At 42.5% G+C, this 16,990-nt stretch overlaps 1 protein-coding gene across 1 annotated transcript in view; it reads right to left on the reverse strand.

The window, feature by feature from the left end:
- rhobtb2a (Rho related BTB domain containing 2a) overlaps positions 1 to 11,055 on the reverse strand; it is a gene marked incomplete at both ends in the record, with an annotated part of 36,202 nt that extends 25,147 nt beyond the window's left edge. Inside the window, one exon of the mRNA XM_079827083.1 lies at positions 10,994 to 11,055. Within this exon, the coding sequence (XP_079683209.1) occupies positions 10,994 to 11,055 (62 nt within the window). The remainder of the gene's footprint in view (positions 1 to 10,993) is intronic.
- Positions 11,056 to 16,990: the final 5,935 nt, after the last annotated feature.

A 16,990-nucleotide genomic window follows, 5' to 3' on the forward strand; every position in this document is an offset into this window, starting at 1 on the left:
TTAACACCTTCGGAACATACCCTAATCTAGGGTAAAGGAAAGCTTTAACCATCCCTGGTGCAAACTCCAAGCACGAAGGGGATATTGATAAGGCCTGAAGGTCTCCTACTCTCTTAATAGAAGAGATGGCAAGAAGGAAGATGGTTTTCAGAGTGAGAAACTTTTCTGAGATGATGTTAAGTGGCTCGAACGGAGCCGAAGATAAACCTTCCAACACTATAGCCAAATCCCAAGTAGGAACTCTAGTGCGCACCGCAGGCCTCAGCCTCTTAGTGCCACGAAGGAAACGAGTTACCAACGGGTCTCTCCCCACAGTAATACCATCCACATGGGCATGGTAAGCAGAAATAGATGAAACATACACCTTTAGTGTAGCAGGGGTCAACCCAGAGGAGAATCGCTCTTGTAAAAAATCTAGCACTGAACCAACAGGGCAGTTGACTGGATCTAAATGTCGTTCTTGACACCAAGAAGTGAACAACCTCCACTTCAGGGCATATAGTCTCCTCGTGGATGGAGCTCTGGAGCTAAGAATGGTCTCCACTACCTCAGTAGAGAGACCAGACTCTATGAGCTCAGCCCCCTCAGCGGCCAAACCCATAGGTTCCACATTTCTGGGCGGGGGTGAAATATTGAGCCCTCCGCCTGAGATAGAAGATCCCTCCTTATCGGAATCTTCCAAGGTGAGCCATCGAGCAGTGTTACCAGGTTCGAGAACCAAATCCGGCTCGGCCAGTAAGGAGCTACTAGCAGTAGACTTATCCCCTCCCGGCGAACTTTCTCCAGAACTCCCTGGAGCAGAACAACTGGGGGAAATGCGTACAGACGCCGCCTCGGCCACGTCTGTACCATGGCATCCAGTCCCAGAGGAGCTGGATGTGTCAACGAGAACCAGAGTGGACAGTGCGTCGTATTCTGAGACGCAAACAGATCCACTTCCGCCTGGCCGTAAATCTCCCAAATGAGCTTCACCACCTCGGGGTGAAGTCTCCATTCCCCTGGCCTCAGCCCCTGTCTCGACAGGATGTCCGCTCCAATATTCTGGGCCCCCGGGATAAAGATTGCTCTCAAGGAGAGTAACTTCCCCAGAGACCACAGGAGGATCTGGTGCGCTAGCTTGCACAGTGGGCGCGAACGCAGACCCCCCTGACGATTTACATAGGAAACCACCGATGTGTTGTCCGTACGGACCAACACATGATGGCCCCTCAGGTCCGGGAGGAAGAACTTCAAAGCATTGAAGACTGCCATCATCTCCAGGCAGTTGATGTGCCACGAAAGATGATGGTCCCCCCACAGACCCTGAGCTGAGCGGCCTTCCATTACCGCTCCCCAGCCCGTGAGAGAGGCATCTGTCGTCAGGGTGACTCGACGACATAGTGCCCCCAGCACCGGACCCTGGGACAGGAACCAGGCTTTCTTCCATATGACCAAGGCGCGGAGACACCGCCGCGTGATCTTGATCATACGAAAAGGGTTCCCCCTCGGGGAAAACCCTCTGGTCCTGAGCCACCACTGTAAGGGCCTCATGTACAGCAGGCCAAAAGGAATCACGTTGGACGCCGCTGCCAATAACCCCAGCAACTTTTGAAACTGCCTGACAGTGAATGACTGGCCTAGTTTGACTCTCTTTATAGCTGACAGAATCGCAGCAATGCGCGTGGGTGAAAGCACTGCCCGCATTGCTACAGAATCCCAAACCACGCCTAGAAAAGTGGTCCTCTGTACTGGAGGAAGCACACTCTTCTTCGCGTTCAGTCTCAACCCCAACTTTTGAATATGCGCGAGGACGACATCTCGATGCCGAACCGCCATCTCCTGCGACTGTGCCAGAATCAGCCAGTCGTCTATATAGTTCAGAATGCGTATGCCCTGCAGCCTGAGCGGGGCCAGAGCTGCATCTACGCATTTCGTGAACGTGCGGGGTGAGAGAGCTAGACCAAATGGAAGAACCCGATACTGGTACGCTTTGCCCCCGAAAGCGAACCTCAGAAACTTCCTGTGTTGTGGAAGGATGGAGACATGGAAGTATGCGTCCTTCAGATCTATTGTGACAAACCAATCCTCGGATCTGATTTGGGTCACAATCTGACTTAGCGTCAGCATCTTGAATTTTAGTTTCCTGACCGTACAATTCAGACGACGAAGATCTAATATGGGGCGCAACCCTCCATCCTTTTTTGGAACTAAGAAGTACCGGCTGTAAAAACCCGACTCTCTGTTCTGTACAGGGACCTGTTCTATAGCCTCCTTTTTTAACAAGGTTTCTACTTCCTGTTCCATTATCAGAGCCTGCTCGGGACGTACTGATGTTACCAGCACTCCGTTGAAACGAGGTGGGTGGAACCCAAACTGAATTCTGTACCCCTTTTCTACCGTCTGCAGGACCCATAGCGATATATTTGGTAGACGTTTCCATTCTGCCAGAAAATCTACTAAGGGAACCAGCCTCTCGAGGCTGGTCTCTGATATTTCCACTGCAACCATCTCGGCGGCCTGAAGCGTACTGGCAGCACCTAACCGATCTGGCTGTGTTTCTAACCTCCTTGGAGGCTGCGAGTGTGACACCTTGTCCTGTGGACGCCGAGTCACGAGCTCGCTGGAAACCGCTGCGCCCCGAAGCACCAAGGGTGGCGGGGTTGGCAGAACGGTCCCCTGAGGGCAACGAAGTGGAGTGGGCACCGTATACTGAGGTGAACACCAATCCACCCCGCGGGGGGGCGCCCTCGGAGACCTGACGCTGCTGGCGTCAGGACCTCTTTTGGCCTGAAGCCTTCTTCGCCTGAAGCACGACCCTCAGGTCGGTCTTCGGCTTAGAAGGCTTCGGCTGAGAGTGCCGACCTGGCCCACCGTATCTCTGAGGTGGAGCACGAGATGCGACACTCTCTTTTTGCTGCTGCCTGTACGAAGAGCTAGACGGCTGGGGCTGCTCACGCCCAGCAGCCCCAGAGGGTTGGTGGCGGCGCGGGAGATATTTTTTAAAAGCCTCCGCTTGCTTTTTATTCTCCTGAAATCTGTCGACGACTTCATTTACAGCGTCGCCGAACAGACCAGCGGGTTCAACTGGCGCATCAAGGAGAAAAGCCCTGTCTTTATCCTTAATGTCAGATAAATTGAGCCACAGATGTCTCTCTGTCGCCACCAAGGCTGCCATAGACCGCCCAATAGCTCTAGCGGTCTCCTTGGTGGCTCTCAGGGATAAATCTGTGGCCCGACGCAGTTCGCGCACTGCCTCAGGGCTCACTGTTTCGCCGCCATCCAAATCCCCCAGCAGTTCAGCCTGGTACGCTTGCAAAATGCTCATTGTATGCAAACATGCACCAGCCTGCCCTGCTGCCGTGTACGCTTTCCCCACTAGCCCTGATGTTGTTTTTAATGGTTTAGTGGGGAGCGTGGGGGCCTTCAGGGACGATGCTGACGCAGGGGACAGATAACTAGCAAGCGTCTGATCCACTTTAGGCATCGCCCCATAACCATATTCTTTCAGCCCCCTTATATCACTGTATGTTTTTACTTGAGGGCTGAAAAGACGTGATGAATATGGTTTCTTCCATGATCTACACAGCTCACTGTGTAAATCAGGAAAGAAAGGAAGACCCCGTGGTGAAGGTGACACATTTGACGTCAAAAAGCGCTCGTCTAATTTGCTTTTCGGACGAGCGCCTTGTTTCTCGGCTGGCCAATCAATATTTAACTTCGCCACAGCGCGAGTAATCACCTCCACCAGCTCTTCGTGTGCGGGGGAAAGAGATGGCGAATCATCTTCCCCCAATCCGACGCTCAACACATCCACCTCCTCAGAGCTGGAGTGTTGAAGCGACGGGCTCTCACTCTGGGCGGAAGAAGCCGCAGCGCGGGCTTCCGACACCAGAGATTGAGCGACAGATCTCCCGGGTGAAGGCAGAGAAAGAGCGCTCGCGCTCGTCTCAAACCCCGCCGAGAGATCCATCTGCGAACCCCATGATGTCCTTCTCCGCTGTGCCTCAGCAGCAGCGGGTCCAGAACCAGAGGGAACGCGATCCTGATCACCCTTCTCAAAGAGTGACAGGCGGGAGCGGAGCATGCGAAGCGGCAGCTTCTCACAATGCTCACACTCAGCCCCCTCGAAGGCTGACAGAGCATGCTCCACTCCCAAACACATCACACACAAATCATGTGTATCTCCACCCGTAAGGAAACGGGGACACGGAGGAGTACACTGTTTGAATACTGATGCATTCGCCATTTTTAAACTGAGACTTATTGTGCTTTTGACGGACAACAATAGGTAGACAGAGACAGTTTTTCACACAGATCGCTTAGCTGAGGCAGAAAAGCTGAAGTGCGATCGGACCGGATGTATATTTATCCTTTCCTGGACGTGACGTCACCCGCCCGTGACGCTCACTCTCGCCATTGGCTGAGTTGACATACGTGCATCAGACGCTATCACGCTGTGGGCGTTCCCAAAGCTGTCCCTAGTGGACGCAGTGTGAAGTTCCCTCGAAAGGGAACAACTAAGTTGTAAAGTGATTGTTGTGTTTCTAACGTTATAAGTTTGGCAACAGTTCTTCTAACTATAATTGACGGAGTGTGTAGTAGCTTTTCATTTCTTAAACAGTCATGTGTAAAGGCACATCATGGCCATATTCCAGGATGACAATGTCAAGATTCATCAGGCTCAAACTGTGAAAGAATGGTTGTGATCCCTCAAGTTTTTGCATGAAAAATCATTCAGTCAAGACCTTAAATTCATTGAAAGTCTTTGTACTGGAGGAGACTTTACAAAGTGCTTAACTCTTGTATTGTCAATACAAGATCTTTTTTTTTTTGGCCAAGCAGTGTACATCCATGGTGAAAGTGGAGCAGGCAGTCGGAGAATCTGCACGTCACAAATAGCACAAAATGCAGGTCAAATTAAATAATGAGAAGCGTTCTGGAAAATAATACTATGTAAAACCAGTTCATTTGTTTGTGAATTGGGCTACACTGATTTTGCTGTGTGTTTTTGACTCACCGTTTCACAAGAGTCATATCTTTTAACGAAATTGACAACACAGTGCGAACAGCTGTGAAGCAGATGTGTTTTCAAAGTACAACTTTTTCATGTCATCACATTAAAGCACAGCTACTAAAATGTGGTACATAAAACACTGCTTACATTTATATTTTAGACTCGATAAATCCCCCACCCAACTGGTAGACCCACCCCTCCCTAATCTAATGCTGCCTTCACGTGCTATCAGAATTATACGAGTTTCCTATGTTAAAATTGCACATGAACGCCCTCTGATGTCGTGTTTACTACTGGGAAGTTCGGAAAGTTTAATACCCAAATTCCCGAGATGGGCGTGCCATACACTATAAACATGTGGAGGGGAGAAATGTATGATTTATAATTTTTCCCCCCCAAAACTGCTTGATCGCCTTGTCTCGTCATTAATGTAGTGCATATTTACATATACGAGTAATAATCTGAAGTGTATTGTATGTTTTATACACAGAGAAAATAGCCTCCATTTGACCGAAATTACTATCTGGATAGCATCGTAAATGTTTATATGGTTGTCAGTGCATGTGACACTGCATATAGTTTTGGTTTTAATAAGATTTTCCCAATAAATATAGGCAAGAATATACCTCCATGTGTCCTGTTCATTCCGACAACAAAGCACTTGAATGCAGCAAGCTCGTAAACACGACTTCTGAAGTGGGAAGAAGGACATTTCCGATAGCACGTGAAGGGAGCATAACACACATAAACAAGCTAATCAAGGGCTGCGTCCGAAAGCTTAGGCAGCTGACTTGTTGCCTCACTACCTTATCAATAGCAATGATTTTGCAGGCAGTGTTTGTGCACGAAAAAGATTTCGGACAAACCTCTGAGGCAGCATAACTGTTTTATGTGAGCTTTGGAAGTGAATATTTAATTACTACAATAGTAATTTGGCATCATCATTGGAAAATGTTTGTCAAAAACATACTTTTAAACACAAACCGACCACCAAATGCACCTTTTCATCTTTATTTTTTACATTCACGGTCACAAAATGGAACGCACAGGATTGTGGGATATCAAATTCAGCGAAGGATACATCTATGCTGTTTTCAAATATCAATCAGATGAAGGTATCTTAGTAGACAGGAAGTGAAGTTAACGCTGAATACGGACATACATTGATGCCTTCCTACTTCGGGACCAAGCCTGCAGCACTTGTGTTGAAAACTGAAGCCGACGCGGCTCGATTGCCCCCAGGTGGTTGGTCCCAGTATAGGTCATAACCCCCCACCCTCCGTGTATTCTAATGGACGCGAGACAAACTAAACAATAAAATTACACTTCATATATTTTTTTCCCAAAGTTGGTTTCGGTCATTTTAGGCAGTTTTTATCACGCTGGTTTCATTTCAAGTGTTCGTTTTTTTAAATAAGTTTAGTTTTACTTAGTTATTTGATGCTATACAAATGGGGGGGAGGGGGGGGTGACGTCATGATCGAGAGCTGAGATTGAGCACTTCTCTTAGTAAAGTTGTCACTGAGGCACCAACAGACTTTTTTCTGGATTTTCGGGAGGAGATTGGAACTTTAGCTTTAATTTCTACATTTCCATAACTGTTTATTTCACACCGACATAATGAATTGTTCTGCATCTGCGAGAGTGTGGGCGGGCTTTTGATATCGCGGCTCTTCTTGCTACTCTCTACTGCGCAGACTCGGTCCCAGATCTGCACAAGATGTCAGTGCCATATTCGGACCCCTTGAGGCTTCACTTTTCTTCAGCGGCAGAGAATGAAGTTGCGTCGTCCATATTTTTTTACGGTCTATGTTTGGGACACAACCCAGGTCTTCAGGATTAATAGAAAGCTACAGACAGTTGAGTTTGATCAGGGTTGGAGCTAAACTCTGCAGGCAAGTGGAACTTGAGGGCCTGAGTTGAGAACCCCTGCACTACACAGTAGGGCTGCAACGACGCGTCGACGTCGTCGATGACGTTGACTACGAAAATACGCGCGTCGACGCGTCGGCGGCACATTATTTACGTTCTAGAATGGAACAGAAGATCTAGAATAATGGCAGCTTCTGCTCCCGGGCATAGTGAAAATGATCATTTATCATATAAAGCCAGACCGCGACATTCAAAAGTGTAGGAGTACTTTAAACAGAAGCCGAATAAAACTGTGCTTTGTTCGCTCTGTAATGCCGGTTTCATACTGCACGCGGTGGCAGAGCAGAAGCTGTGCGCGTGGAGAGCGGGAGCTTTCACACTGCAGTCAGTGTTGCCAAGTCCGCTTTTTTCCGCGGAATTGGGCTACTTCTACACTGTTGCCGCGGGCTGTGTCTCATGTCCGCGGGTTGAAGCAAAAAAACACACATATTTAACCCCCCGAACGCGATGTTTACCAGAGAACCTCCCCGAAACGCGATTGGGCTTGTTTTGGGCTAGTTTTGAGTAATGAATGGGTGGGGTTTGTTGTGTAAACCTGGCAACCCTGCTGCCAGTGTTCTCTCCATGGTTCTCTCGCGCAGCTGAACCGTGGCGCGTGTATTGCAACAGACGGTCACATTTTCCTGGGTTCTTCTCCGACCCCAGTACGTCTCGTGCTTTTATTTATTATGGGCTGCATATATCTCCTGTTAATGCGACCCGGTTCCGCTCTGTCCCAAACACATATGCATAATAACTTGTTGTATATAGGTAGTTTACATGATTAAAGTAACATTAAAGTTAAGATATGCCTCTAGCTTTAATAATTTAAATGTGTCTTTGAAGTTTGGGCAAAAACTTCTGGCAGCTTTAGTCGTTGTTTATGCACATGTATCTTCAAAATAGACGACTAGTTATACTATATTAAAACTATGCTGAAAGCTCCTGTATGTGAACCTTTTGCAGATAAATACAAGTGCATTTTCGTTTACTATTGACACAAATCAATAAGTAAATCATACTCAACAACTATAGTAAACAACTTTTCCTAATTAGGCCTACTCTGTATACATTTTATGATGAATAGTATCATTATATATTATGTTTAAAAAGCTTCTTTTGTTCATATATTTCATTATAAAATGGCATACTATGTACACTACCCTTCCTGAAATACAATTAATATTGTCATCATTCATTGATTTCATGTTAAAATAATATACAAATTCACTACCCTCTTTTAAATACAATAATCAGTAAAAAAGAATAATAAGATTAATCTGGAAAAATAATCGTTAGATTAGTCGACTAATCGAAAAAATAATCGTTAGATTAGTCGACAGAAAAAATAATCGTTAGTTGCAGCTCTACTACACAGTCTTCATTATGCTCTTCTGTAGCTGATGCCAATGTCCTCAAATGTGGCTCCAGAGTCCTTTAAAGCAGGGCTGTCAAATTGGAGGGTCACATCTCTGCAGAGTTTAGCTTCAACATTAATTAAACACACCCGATCCAGCTAATCAAGTCCTCCAGGCTTATTTGAAAACTGCAGTTATGTGTGTTGAAGCAGGGTTGGAACCAAAGGCCCTCCAGGAGCTAAGGTTGACTCCCCTGCTTTAAAGTGAGCCGCCTGTTTGCTTGAGGGTATTAAGAGCTCCTGGTAGGGGTAAACTGCCATGCAAATTAATTAAACATGCATTTGCAGCAACACAAATGTATGAAAGCTTGTTTCCGCCACAGAATAAAAAATGTAAAAGTCAATTGCGACCTTTTATCTCACAATTCTGACTTTTTTTCTCAGATTTGCGAGATATAAACTTGCAATTCTGAATCTTTTTACCCAGAATTGGACTTTATAACTCACAATTCTGAGAAAAAAAGTCAGAATTGGGAGTTTTTATTTCGTGATTTTGACTGTTTCTTGCAATTCTCGCAATTCTTATGTAAACTGGCAATTGTGAGAAAGAAAAGTCAAAATTGTGAGATCAAAAAAAGTCACAATTACCGTTTAAATTGTTTTATTCTGTGGCGGAATAAATTCTACAAAAGACATCACATGACATGAGTTTGTTGCTTAAGGGTGTGTAACATCAAAATAAACTGTAATTGAATTAAAAAGCACCAGACCGCATTCGTTTTAGCTTTTTTTTTTTTTTTTTTATTACGTTTTGTTTTCCACAGAATAAAGAAAGTCATACAGGATTGGAATGGCAAGGTGAGTAAATGATGAAAGAATTCATTAAGTGGCAGTGAGTGATGGGATATTTAATAAAGCTCAAAGCTGTTACCAACATCACCATCACAGAGGCTAGATAACGTCACAAGAGGTTAAAAAAAAAACCGGATGGGGTTACCAGCTGGGTAATCATAACAACAGAGGAACAGATGCTATGATAAAGTGCAGCTGGAGTGAGATGTTGCCTTTTCTTCTTCTGTCAAACATGATGTGTTTTTTGTCCATAAAATGGAAGTCAATGGTAACCAAAACTCTAAAACTCTGGGGGATTTAAAACCGCTTTCTACCTGTATAAAAGTTATTTAGATTATAAAAGATTGAAAAGAATATAATATGATATTATATTACATAATCAGTAGCCTATGGTCAGTCAGTGTACGTATATTTCAGTGCACTGAAAAAAATTAGCCTAGTGTATAAAACGGCAAGTAAGACATTGATTTAAAAATGAAAGTAGGCCTACTCTAAAAAATCTGATCCAGTAATAATCAGATCCAATAATACCCATAATCTGTTAATGATCATCATGGCCAGGCTATGGCATATAATCAATATATATATTATTGGCTAGTGTACACTAGCTAATAGATATATATTGATTATATGCCATACTGTAACCTATATCATGTCATTACAGTTAATCATTCCATAACTCAGTGTTAACTGATAAAGTGATCAAGATACAATGATATAGCTAGGCTACATAATCACGTGGCTGAAATATTGATTCGATCACAAGCGCATCAAAAATAGACTACACTTCATCTTCATACACCATCGCAACAGCAGGCTATGTGCATTCTCAGCTCTAAAGTATGTTAAAGCTTATACATTCATGAAGAAGTATTCCTCTGCATATAAATAATAAGTTATATAAGAAACACATTATTACCTCCTGTCTTGAAAATGGAGGTAGCAGCACAGTCTTTGGTTTCCAAGGAAACGGAATTTAGCCTAATCCTCTACTACTGTGCACGAGCCCCTTAACTTAATGCAATGTTATTCCTATATTCTAATCAAATGAACAAAGAGTAGTTTATAGCTAACTATATGCATCATCGACAGCAGATCAATAATATTGAATAAAAAATGTAAAGTGCCAAGCGCAATACCGAGTAACGTGACTCCTGTTAAAGACATCTGCTAAACAGAGTCTAAACCAATGAAAGAGCCTCTCAACGCTGTCCAATAGCCCGATCAAAACTATCCATCTCATTCAGAACTTGACCATAGGCTATACATCTGAACTGTTCAAGATATTATAGCCACAATAACGCTGTAACCTATGGTTTAAGATAGTAAAACTCATTAATTCATTAATTTAATATTTTTATCAGTAGCCTGTTAGGCAATAGGCTACATATGAAATCTTATTTAAACAACTAGGCCTACTAAATAAAATAAAATATGTATGCATAAAGCCTATGAATAAATTAAGTCACAACATTTATTTTTTACAAACTAAAATATATTACTTAATTTATTTGCTTTTAACGATACGAGTGAGTGAAAATGACAAATAGCTGCTACCAATAAATTGAAACACTGACAATTTTTTTGAAGGATGATATATTGTCTATCCCGTTTGCATTATTTCTGATACTCGACCTCACAACAATAATTTAAAGAAGCATCGATTGGATGTAGCCTACCTGCATTTTCTGAATGAAATAGCCTGTTCATTCACCGTCTCTGCCTTACTACAGGCTGTTATGTATAGCCTAGCCTACTGCAGATGTCTTCTTGAGAAATGACACTTTCGTTTTAATAATTAACAGCGACTTAATATCTCCATACAGCAGTAAGTAGGCTAAATAGACTGAGACACACGTCCAGGCTGCGGCTGGTCTTACCGCATCACAGAGAAGTGCTGCATCGGCTCGGCCGATATGGGGAAGCGACAGATCAAATGCATCGGATGAGGCTGGAAAGCTGGAACTAAACTTCATTTTCGGATCAAGGATACACGGCTTAGAATCGCTGCCGCTTACGCGAGAAATTGTTCTACGCTTCCCCTTCTCAAACGCCATCGGATGAAACGTTGATTTCCCAGGTTAGGCTCGGTGCAGGCAGCGGGGCTGGACAGACTCTTGATGTTTCCTCAGTTACCGTACGAACTGTACAACACAGGCACGGCAACATAGCACTGCCCATTCACTGCACTCATGCAGACACAGCAGTACTGCCCATTCACTGTAACACAACAAGCACACCACACACAGTGACTCCCTGTTCACTTGGGATAAATTCAATCTCTCTATCCTTTAGCAATGTGACCCCATGCAGAGGTAATGTTTGTGTTTCGTCTGATTTTTTTTAAAGATCAGAGTCCAGGGGCCTAATCTGAGTTTAAGAGTAAGCACTAGGCTACCTGGTTAAACAATCCAGATTTGATGTGTGGAGATATCAAAAAAAAATATTAACAGAAAATATTACCATGCTGGTTGTTTGATTGATAAACAATAGCTCAAAACCAAAAGCTTAAAACATGCTAAAACACAAACTCCTGATCATCTCTGAGATTAGAGGCTGTCTGTCAATGCACATTTATAACATGACAAACAGTCCTGATTTAAATGGTTATTCAAGGTTAAATCTAAATGTAGTGCACTGTGACTTGTTTGTAACTTTTTACTTCAGAATGAAATTGCAGAATGAACACCTCACGAAACTCATTTCAGACAGACTTCTTAGGCAGTGTAACCGTTTAATGATCTGCAGCAAAATAGAGAGAGCTTTGGTGAGAACTAAACAAATATTTAATTACTACATTAGTAATTTCTCGCTGGAAATGACATCAGAATTGGAAAATGTTGGTAAAAAAACGTACATTTACACACAACCTGACCAGCAAACGCAACTTTCAGATGCCATCTTTTTTCCCCCAGATCAACTGTCAGAGAATCCCACATGAAAAAATACTATAGTATATTATAGTAAAATGACTGTAGTAAATACTATATTGTTTTTGAACCGTACTATAGTAAATATACTACAGTAAATTAACAAAGTGTAGTAAATACTATATTATACTACAATATACTACAATTTACTGTAGTATCTTTACTATAGTATGGTTCAAAAACACTATAGTATTTACTAGAGTAATTTTACTGTAATTTTACTATAATATACTATAGTATTTTTTCATGTGGGATGGAAAGCACAGGATTGTGGGATATCAAAGGCAGCGAAGGATACATATATGCTGCCTTCAAAAATCGATCAGATGAAGGCATCTCAGCAGACAGGAAGTGAAGCTAATATTAGATTCGGTTGTGCCTTGATGCCTTCCTACCTTGAAATGTGTCCTCCAAAGGCAGCGTTTTCCAGGTTTTGGACGCAGCCCTGATGTGGCTGCCTGATCGAAAAGAGTGCTTTCCCTTTAATTGTTGTCATGCCACGAATCAATCAATATAACTTCCTGTTCTGTCCTGTTCCTCTTCTCTTTTGCATTGTAATCTCATGGGAGAGGTATATGTTTATTTTGACTTCCTGATAATCTTATTGAATCTTTAGACCTATTCGCACAGGATTAGTATTACCTGGTGACCTCTAGTAATTTGTAATAATTGCGGTATTCTGTGATCTTAATCTCGTGCGAATTGGCCATGTCTGTAATTTGTAAAGTAATAATTCCCCCCGCAAATGAACTACCATATTTCGCTGAACACCGAGGTCCTGTGATAATATTAGTCCTGTGCAGATCGGCATCTATGTTATTTCCCCAGGATTTGGCATGGTCATATGTCATTTTTCAAGGTTTTTGTTTCCTGTGCGCATTTTTATAAATTTTTTTGTGAAGAAAAGAGGCTGTGTTGGAAACTTTTTGAAGTTCAGTATTTTGGATGCTGGGTCATATCGCTATGCATACCAACTATACATTTTACAGAAAGAGAAAGCTGAAAGCCATCACAAAAGCGAAAAGAAAAATGATGTGAGGGTGAGGAAATTTTCGAACCAGTTAATCGACGTATAATAATACCGGTATCACCGGCCGGGGCTTTTAAATCACAAATTCTAAACCGAAAGTAAAATGTGCCCGGCCGCACAGGCATTCATAACGATACAGAGCAGTGCGAGTGTTTAATTTCAGTTAATTACTATGGAGGTTGAGCTTTTTGTATAGTAATACAAATATAAATCATTTTTATTACTAAAAAAATCTAAACGACGGTGGGGGCAGTGGGCAAGTGATGTAATCGGTGATTTCTAAATCACACAAGGTCCACAGATAATACTTATTCCGTGCAAAAAGGGCTTTTATTGTAATTATTGCTTTTATGTCTATATTTTCACTCTAATTCATAGTGTTCTTTTACCTGTGTGATTATTTTTATCATTTTACCCTTTTTGGGTTATATTTTTGACTCCTGCTAAATATATGGAAATGAGAGCTGGTGATGTTTACAATATCATATTTGTTTTATAGAGAAAACAAGGGCAATTCACTCAAAGATTCTGCTTATTTGTGTTTTATATCAGGTATGTTTTCTATGTTAAACTATCTTATTGTTTAATGTGATTGTTCTTTGCCCAGTTTGTTCCTCTTCTTCTGCCCTTTTGCATTGTAACTGCAATGGAGAGAGAGAGAGAGAGAGAGAGAGAGAGAGAGAGAGAGAGAGAGAGAGAGAGAGAGAGAGAGAGAGAGAGAGAGAGAGAGAGAGAACAAGGGCAATTAACTCAAAGAGGCTGCTGGTTTTGTCAGGAGGAAATAAAAGATCCAGCGAAACTGCCACCTGCTTTCCCATGTCTAATGTGCTATCAGAAAATTCCTACTTCCCACTTCTGAAGTCGTGGTTATGAAGTCATCGCTAATGGAGGTAAGAAGAGGAACCATGGAGGTCACCAGGTTTATGTTGCCAAATCCAAAATGATTGGATGTAAGAAGAGGAACCATGGAGGTCACCAGGTTTATGTTGCCAAATCCAAAATTATATTTAGCATGCCATATTCATTGACAACCATATAAACATTCACCAGGCTATCTGAAGTCAGCTTGCTGACGGTTCTGAAATGTAGGTCAAATACAGGCTATTTTCACTGTGTATAATACATACAATATGCTTCAAAGGATTATTCATACTGTATATGCAAATAAGTATTTTAACGACAAGACAAGGCAATGTAGCGTTTGTGGAAAAAACGAATAAAGAAAACCAATCACAGCAGCAATCATTCTCCGCTCCGACATGTTTAAAGAGCACCTATCATGGAATTTTGAAATGTACCTTTCATGTAGTGTGTAACATAGATCTAAGTGAACAAAAACATTCTGCATAGTTTGAAATATGACAGTGCACCGTATATGTAGTTATTTTCTTTCAAAAGTAAGAGTCGACTCTGAGTCATTTTTAAGAATCGTTAGAAGACCGAAGCTTTTTCTCTGACTAGATGACGTCAACTTGTCAAGTTATTTGAATATGGTACGCCCACTTATTACGCTCCAAGACGCCAGTGAAAACTAGAAAGCATCATGGCCACGAGACGCCAGTGAAAACTAGAAAACATCATGGCGACGAGACTGTGTTCTGAAGTGCGACTCAAAAGCAAACTTTTTTCATCTGCCCAAGGATGAGCATTTGAAGACTAAGTGGCTTGAAGACAAACCATACTTCGTCGCGATTGAGTGTTTATTAGTCGTCAAATGTATGTTTCGTGATCTCAGGAAGCTTGTATTATGGACTTCTATTATGGCACATGGTATCTTCTTCGTCTGTCTGTACATGGACTACATGTGCACAGAGCGCCCTCCGGCTGCCAGTATGAATTGAAAACAACACATAAGAGACTCAATCGCTCATGATTAGGCTATATCTGCGCATTTTGAGGAAGTATTGAATAAAAAATACTCCTCTGTTTAGAAATTTGACACAGACATATGAGAATCTATCAATATTTCTCCTCATCTGCACACTTTTGAACTAAAAGCCCTGAGGGATGTTGATTTGTCGCAAGTCTTCGTGAGGAGAATAGAGGAGTTTTTTTATGAATGAGATCAGCTGAGGCTCATATTACAATCAAACGGTACCGACGCGGTTTTCATATTCATAACTCCTGACACATAGTAACAAATTACTGTCACTATAAGACTTTGATGGGCGTTCCGTTTCCGAAAATATCTGCACAGACTATACCAATCACAACTGACTGGGTCATCGGACCAATCAGTGCAGATTAGCGTCACGTAAAGGCGGGGTTTTGAAAAGTGAATCACTAAAGGAATCATTTGAGAATCGCTGTCAAAACAGGTAAAAATAAATGCATATTATAAGAAAACTAAAGTCTTTTTTGTCATTGCATGCATGCAAAACTGTTGTTGGGGACTTCTAAAACAATATTTGGAACATTTTAAATGCCATGATAGGTGCTCTTTAAAGTTTTTGGCCCATCCAACTCGGGAACTTGGGTATCAAAATTATCCCCCAATTTTTTTTTCAAAGACTTGAAAGGGCGTTCATGTCCTTTTTTTAAATGGGAAACTCGTATTTATGATAAATGCGATAGCACATGAAGGCAGCATTACTCCACAATATACAATGCAGAATCAAGTGTTTTATTACCAGTGTCACTGGCCACACATCTTTTTTTTTTTTGTCAATATGAGAACATGTCTATGTTGTCACTTATTATCTGGGTTTTGGTTCTTGAGTTTAGTTTCTTTAACTGTGTTTAGTCCTTGGTTACTATGGTTTCTTAGTTGATTTATCAGTCCCCTTTACTTATATTCAGCAAGGATGCATTAAATTGCCCAAAAGTGACAGTAAAAACATCCTTTAATATTACAAAAAAATATATATTTCAAATAAATGCTGTTCTTCAATAGGAACTTTATAAAAAATAAATACTATTCATCAAAGAATCACAGTTTCCACAACAATATTAAACAGTTTTCAACATTGAAAATAATAAGAAATTGTTCTTGAACTACTTGCGCATTGCACATTGGAATGATTTCTGAAACATCATGTGACACTGATGTTGAGTAATGATGCTGAAAATTCAGCTTTGCCATCACAGGCCTTGGTGAGCAAGTGACTCATTTCAAACATTACAAATCTTAACTCTCTTTCCTTGGTAACCAGCCATGACAGAAGAGCAGAACTCAAAAATGTAGCTACTGCTATGAATCCTCCTCCTCGCTCAAGGGAACCGTTCCCTCAAAGACTACACACATGAGTTTTTAGACCTGGCTCATATTGTGCTCTATCCTGATGGGTCCCTGTGCTTGTTCTATTATGTGGGCAGATGAAGGCCCACCTGCCTGGGGATGGTCCTTGAGGGACCTTGTATGTGGAGTGGAGGCTCCTATTATGTGGATCCCTCTTCACAGTGGATGAGGAGGAGAAGGATTCCAACCCTGAGCCAGTACTCATGCCCGCCTCGGATCTTCACCCGGAGGCATGGTTCATCACAGAGTCAGCGTTCCAGTCTGTCCAGAAGTCTGGCCTTCGGCTCTGCCTTGGTCTGTCATTCCTCTCGCTCTACCACAGACTTATGGCCTTTTGCTGCCCTCCACCCCTTTGGCTCCACTGATGTCCTCCATCCTTCTGGCTCCACTGTTGTTCTCACTCCCACCGGTCTCACCTTGCAAAAGCCACCTCAGCTCTGCCTTGGTATTCCGTGCCTGCAACATCGCCTCCGGCTCCACCTTGATCTCCAAAAAAAGTACTTATCCATAACTTCAGCTCCATAACCCATCCACTCACAAATCTCCTGAAAGGCAAGCCCGTCTCTGTCAAGACTGTGCCATCTCCAAGACTTCATGTCACTTACCAGCTGGCAAGCTCCTCCTGCTGCCTATTCCGCATCACCCCAGGTCACATCTAGGAGTGGACTTTAGCTGCGTT

The sequence above is a fragment of the Gobio gobio genome (assembly GCF_949357685.1).
Source record: "Gobio gobio genome assembly, chromosome: 10".
Lineage (NCBI taxonomy): Eukaryota > Metazoa > Chordata > Actinopteri > Cypriniformes > Gobionidae > Gobio > Gobio gobio.